Source organism: Solanum verrucosum, unplaced genomic scaffold (assembly GCF_900185275.1).
Source record: "Solanum verrucosum unplaced genomic scaffold, falcon-dt-bn FXZP01000267.1, whole genome shotgun sequence".
Lineage (NCBI taxonomy): Eukaryota > Viridiplantae > Streptophyta > Magnoliopsida > Solanales > Solanaceae > Solanum > Solanum verrucosum.
The window spans coordinates 14,912-21,803 of NW_026019869.1; the positions used below are offsets into that span (position 1 = coordinate 14,912).

General features: G+C 33.1%; 2 protein-coding genes across 2 annotated transcripts; one reads left to right on the forward strand and one right to left on the reverse strand.

Moving 5' to 3' along the window:
* The first annotated feature begins 272 nt into the window (after nt 1-272).
* On the forward strand, nt 273-1,451 carry LOC125818737 (F-box/LRR-repeat protein At3g26922-like). The gene has a single exon (XM_049498252.1). It carries the CDS (start codon nt 273-275, stop codon nt 1,449-1,451), a length of 1,179 nt encoding a protein of 392 aa, XP_049354209.1.
* A 2,160-nt stretch (nt 1,452-3,611) lies between these two features.
* On the reverse strand, nt 3,612-5,061 carry LOC125819076 (F-box/LRR-repeat protein At3g26922-like). Its single transcript, XM_049498591.1, has one exon. The coding sequence runs from the start codon at nt 5,059-5,061 to the stop codon at nt 3,847-3,849; it is 1,215 nt and encodes a 404-aa protein (XP_049354548.1). The 3' UTR covers nt 3,612-3,846.
* Nucleotides 5,062-6,892: the final 1,831 nt, after the last annotated feature.

Consider the following 6,892-nt stretch of genomic DNA (forward strand, 5'->3'; position numbering starts at 1 on the left):
TGCTTATAAAAAGAGACTGTGAAATAAGGATATTCAGTAACGAAATAAGGAATTAATATTGAAATTCCTAGTTTAAAGGATAGGATGGAGAAATAAGGAAAAAGAAATATATTTTCCTCCTATTTTTACTCTTCTTAAGTATACATTTAACCATTTATTTAGGGGAGATTAACAAATACACTTAAATTTAGCGACAACCATTAAGTATCGATACATATAAAAATAGGATTCCTATAAATTATATTAGGGTTGTGATCCTTCATCATACAACCATGGCTGACATATTGCCGGAATGTCTAGTTCAAAAAATACTCAGTTTTCTTCCTAGTTATAATCAAGCATCCAAGATGAGTATTCTCTCCAAAACATGGCTGCAAGCGTGGTCGACTCTTCCCAACTTGAAATTCTTTTTATATTGTTGGGAAATCCGTACAAAGATAGTGGACACAATCATGGAGAGATATGGGAAGGGGAAAATTCCTATAGAAAAGTTTGAATTATCAGAGATTTTTGCTGATTCTCTCCAACTTTTCCCTATGGTTGATAAGTGGCTTCTGATTGCACTTGAGAATGGTGTAAAAGAACTTGTACTCCACTTTAAATCATACCCGGCGCCTATTTTAACAATCTTGGCAGCCAAATCTTTAAGAGAATTGGTTCTGCACGATTGTACTCTTTCATTATCTAGTGGAGTTGTGAATTGCAGTTCATTAGGAAAGATTTCTCTATCTAATCTAACATTAGACGAAAACATGCTTCAGACTCTACTTAATAGCTGTCCCTTTATTGTCTCTTTCATCGTTGAGAATTGTTCGGGAATGAATGTTCTAAAGATCAAATCGGCTTCACTGAAGGTCTTGAAGATTATACAATATTGCAAGATATGTAACATTGATGCTCCAAATTTGGTATCCCTTGACTATAAAGGGTATGAAATTCCTGAACTTAACATTGCAAGAGAGTCAAAAATCATTCTTCATTGTCTCCTCAGTTTAAATACGGCATGGTTTTGTAAGTTGAGGAAGTTTCTATCAAATTCATCCTCTTGGTCTGAAGTTAGCCTTTGTATATTAAAATGCGATGAGATCAACATGACAGATTTGCAAATGGACCACATAGGTTCTACTGGAGGGGTGGACGTTTTAAATCTCAATATGCTACTGATGGATGAAATTATAGAGTGCCCAACTTTTGTGGATGCTTTGCTATGGAGTTGTCATCCTGGGAGACTCAACTTAATCTCAATTGATATTGAAACAGTTACACGTTTAATTGATCGGTTAATGTATATGAAGAATTCGAGTCATTCTACATATTCTCATGGTTGGAATAATCAATTAAAAGAAATAAAAGCTTTTGATGGAAAAAATCAGTTGCTGCAACTAGGAAGTGAGGAGCTTGCAAAAAAGATTACGGAGGGGAAGAAACCTTATTTTATATTAGATTGGTGATGGAGTTAAGTTGTCTCTATTTCGAATTGAATTCTAAAGTTTATTACTTCATTTGCTTTAAATTCTTGCAGTTCCGAAAATATGTTTCTCTGTTTTCCTTCTTCTGAGTTTGAGGGATTTTTCATTTCTCAATTATCCTAAATCAGAAAGAGGTACTTAGTACTTTCCTTTCAATACCATAGAAAAACAATCCCCCTCCCTACATGTGCATTAACTTCATACTACCTGCTTGCTGGTTGATACCAAAATGAAATAAGAGTTTCCCATGAAATGGCTATTCATCTCTTACTTGGTGATGCATAACCATAGCACCTACGAATTCTGAAAAAAGGTCCAAGTTAGTTGAAGAAGCCATGATGAAAACAATGAACAAAAATGTAACATAATGAAAGATAAAGGAAAATCAACATCAAGACTGGATAGTATATCTTACTTTAACTCCTATTCATAATTCCCATACTTCCTTTTATTCCATATCATGTTTCACTTTAAAGGTTGTGGTGCACTCAGCCACTTATAATCTTCATAAACTTGATTCATCATTGGAGTAATTGTACTTAAAATTATAATACAATGTTATATTCAAGGATAATTTATGTGTCTGCCTTCATACATATGTACGTCTCCATGATTTTGGCCAAAAAACATCCCTATGTTATACTCATAATCTAAACTGCATCTTTAAAAAAAAATCGTGTGAACATAACACATCCCTATATACAAGAAAACGTTAAGCTAGGAAAAGCAGTACGGCCAAGTTAATTACATGAACAATTTTACAATATAAAATTGATGAAGAAGCAACGAATCACTTCCCAGTATCACATCACATGTGAATAGGAGTCTCAAATGGATGGTTTGGATGATGAAACTAGTCGGGTCCAAATGAGCCGACTCAGTGACTCGCCCAAGAGCTACTTAGGCCAAAATGGATTGGGCTGAAATGAACTAAAAAACGAATCATATTTCAACCCACTCAATTCTTACTAAGTTTTAATTTCGCTTTATATAGAAACCATGACCTTCTCTTGCTCAAACAGATAGTCGTCTTTCACATTAGCGAGCTAATATGTCAGGGTCTTAATGATGTAGCTCAAATTCTCGATAATGTGTTGGATTGATTGTTATCCACGGACAGTACATGTGATTGTTAAGAGTGAAACAACAAACAAAGATCGTACATGTGTATCTCACAGTCTTGGTGAACAATTTGAATCAGTACGACTTCATTCGAGAGAATGAAAGCTATGTTAGGAACAACTAATTCAACACCTGTAGACTGATTGAACGCAATGAAGAAGCATGGGTTTTCTAGTTTATATATTTCATTGTGATGTACAAATTTTGATTAAATATGTGTCAGACAAGTTTAAATGGATGTCCTTATATTACAGTGTACGCAAACAGTTTTGTGGACACTCTCTGCTTTATTACTCTTCACCTTTTCAATTTGTTCGTCTCATTTTCTTTTTTGTTCGTTTAAAAAGAATGCTTATTTCCTTCTTTTCGTTAACTCTTTAATTTTTACTTTTCACATGACATTTTCTTTTCAAACAAACTGGCATTTCATTAATGAGGGAATAGTACACGATTTGAAGTTTTTGCATACCAAACTTATATTTGGTGGTTAAGGAGCACTAGCAAAGAGTGTGTCTATACAAACTTCAGTGTAAAAGCCCAGTTGCTTGATCCCTCTCCAGTTTTAATGTGAAAGCCATGATAATTCTCCCCATCGAATCTCCACCACATGTCTACACACTCTAGGCAAGACGCATTATTAGGACTATAATTACAACTATAACATGTGGGGATACCAAGTCCTGCAACTTTATCATCTGTAGACTGTAATGGATCTATTAAGAATGATATTTTGAAAGGAATATCAGAATGCCGAACTTTAAGAAACCTAGTATTAATTAGCATTACCTACGTATACTCCAGCAGCGGCAAGTATGAAGTTAATACACGTGTAGGGAAGGGGATTGCTTTTTCTAAGACACCCTATGATATTGAAAGGTAAGTACAAAGTACCTCTTTCTGATACAAAAACTGGTATATATACTCTAATAAGTTGTGTTGTTATATATAATAAAGAAATGAAAACGCCCTCAAAGTCCCTATGAGCATCTTAAAAGAAGGAAAACAGAGAAATATACCATGCTCGAGCTCTGTACTACTGTAACAACATTGAATTGTATTCCGACAAATTTACAACATTCTTCACCACACTCTACTCGCAAAAATAACAACTTATTAGGTTGTCAATTTCATGCTTATGCAACTTTTAAAATTTTAAAGAAAAAGAAAGACTCATGTCATGTGTACGGAAGTGAAAGAATTTAAAGCTAGATGTGGAAAACAAACAAAATACATCCTGACAAATGAATTAACTGCATCACCAATCTAATATAAAATAAGTTTCCATAATCCTTTTTGCAAGCTCCTCACTTCCGAGTTGCAGCAACTGGTTGTTCCCATCAAAAGCTTTTACATCTTTTAATTGACTATTCCAAGGTGTGCTTGCATGAGAAGTAGAATGACTCAAATTTTTCATATACATTAAACGATCAATGAAACGTGTAACTGTTTCAATATCAATTGAGATTAAGTTGAGTCTCCCAGGATGACAACTCCATAGCAAAGCATCCACAAAAGTTGGGCACTCTATAATTTCATCCATCAGTAGCATATTGAGATTTAAAACGTCCACCCCTCCACTAGAACCTATGTGGTCCATTTGCAAATCTGTCATGTTGATCTCATCGCATTTGAATAAACAAAGGCTAACTTCAGACCAAGAGGATGAATTTGATAGAAACTTCCTCAACTTACAAAACCATGCCGTATTTAATCTGGAGATGCAATGAAGAATGATTTTTGAGTTCTCCAATTGGCTTGACTCTCTTACAATGTTGAGTTCAGGAATTTCATTCCCTGTATAGTCAAGTGATACCAAATCTGGAGCATCAATCTCCCATATCCCGCAATATTGATGAATCTTCAAGACCTTCAGGGAATCCGACTTGATCTTTATAAGCTTCATAGTCAACCCCGAACAATACTCAAGTATGAAAGAGACAATAAAGGGACAGCTATTAAGTAGAGTCTGAAGCATGTTTTCATCTAATGTTACATAAGATAGAGAAATCTTTCTCAGAGAATTGCAACTCACAACCCCACTAGATAATGAAACAGGCATAAGAGCACAACCGTGCAGAACCAATTCACTTAAAGATTTTGCTGTCAAGATTGTTAAAATAGGCGCCGGGTATGCTGTAAAGTGAAGTACAAGTTGTTTTACACCATTCTGAAGTGCAATGAGAAGCCACTTATCAATCAGAGGGAAGAGTTGGGGAGAATCAGCAAAAATCTCTGATAATTCAAACTTTTGTATAGGAATTTTCCGCTTCACATATCTCTCCATGGTTGTGTCCACTATATTTATATGCGCTTCCCAGCCTCGCCAACAATTAACAAAGAATTCCAAGTTGGGAAGAGTCGACCACGCTTGTAGCCATGTTTTCGAGAGAATGCTCATCTTGGTTGCTTCTTTAAAACTAATCAAACAGAGTATTTTTTGAATGAGACACTCCGGCAATAAATCCGCCATGGTTGTATGGTGAAGTATCAGAACCCTAATTCCGGCAAAAGTTATACGGCACTATAAAAAAAGGGCATGTCGTCTCTATTTGCAAATTCTTTTGGTTACCCAAATAAATGGTTCAATAAAATAGGGGAAAATATATTTCTTTTTTCCTTTTTTTTTTTTTTTCACAGTAGTATCCTTAAAACTAAGAATTTAAATATTATATAATTTCTTATTCGTTACTGAATATCCCTTAAATTAGGGATCCAGTTATTTATGCTATCCCTTTTTATTTGGAGCAACTTTTAATTGAACGAATTTGATTATATTGTTTTCTTTAAATTTATTTGTCCTTTGTTTTTTTTGCAAAATAATTTGTTTGTTTTCCTATAAAAAGGTTTTCTCTTTAGCTTCATACAATATACCATAATTTGTAGAGTCGTCAATATGGGCCAAGACCAGTTGGGTCGGTCGGCCTAATCCGTAATTTGATAGGGTTGGACTAAGATTTTTGGAGCTCATTTAAGAAAGGGAAAATTACGCGTATGAGCAAATATGTACTAGTTAATTACTTAACATAGCTATAGTTTGCTATATTTACAATTTGCGACCTACTTTTAGTTATAATTACGTGGCTCAACTTTTTAGTTTTATATAATTCGCACGTTTGTATAATTCAGAATTTGTATAATATAATTTGTATAACGTTTGTATAATTCAGAATTTGTATATTATAATTTGTATAACTGTTTACATTTCTGATGTTTGTAATTGTATAAATTCGTTATTTCGAGTTTATACAAAAATAACTTAATTATACAAATGTACCCGCGAATTATACAAACCTGCGAATTATACAAATCCAGGAATTATACAAACAAGGCAGCTTAAAATGTAGCTACAACCCGTAAATATGCAAACTATAGCTATAGAACATAATTAAGTTTATTATAGTGGCTATTTGTGAAAATTCCTCTTTAAGAAAATGACTTTTTAGCCCAATCTAAATAAGTTTGCTGATTTGTGAGACTTGAGAAATAAGGATAGGACCGACTCATGGATCAAATGAAAAATATTTAATAATAAAAATAAAATAGAGTGTTTCTTACTCGTAGGTGATCAATGTTTCTTAGTTCTTACTCTTATTCTTTAAATTTGATTGAATTATATCAAATGAAACTAAATTCAAAAATAGTATATTCTTATATTAGTTAGGAATAGAATATTATACAACAACTAGTAAAATTATCCGTGCCTCGCGCGAGAACTTAATATCACAGAATTTATAAAAATAATACTTAAAAACTATCGGTCGTTAAAACTGAAACATTATATTATCTTTACATATAAGATTACCTTGTAATGAACATTAATAATGTAAAGAAAAATGATTTATAATATCTTATCATTTATTCTTCAATCAATAATCTTTCTAGTGCGTGTTAACTGCTTCACCAAAAGGATTGTTAGCCTTATAAAAATGTTGCAATTTTAGAAACATGAGCAATTAAAAGGGAAAAAGATGAACAACATAATTTGCTTTAATTACTTGTTCATTTTGTATTAATAGAGGCTAATTACTAGGCCAGTTTATGAAGGAAGGTAGTAATTGTTAAATTTGACAAGATTCAAAGATGAATTAATGTGAAGAGTTGATAGGGAGATAATTCTTTAATATTGGTACAAAAGTCAAGATAGTAATTTGTAGGTGAAATTTAGGTAAACCATAAAATGGTTTCACAAGTTAAACCTTGACATTTTGACACAATGTGATGTCATGGATGACATCAATAGGAAGAATTCACTCCTATAAATAGGTAGCTCCTAATTCATTTGTAACACACCTCTCACTTGC

Bases quoted from the DNA above. Each gene is read 5' to 3' on its own strand.
- LOC125819076 (XM_049498591.1), bottom strand. From the start codon at position 5,061: ATGGCGGATTTATTGCCGGAGTGTCTCATTCAAAAAATACTCTGTTTG.
- LOC125818737 (XM_049498252.1), top strand. From the start codon at position 273: ATGGCTGACATATTGCCGGAATGTCTAGTTCAAAAAATACTCAGTTTT.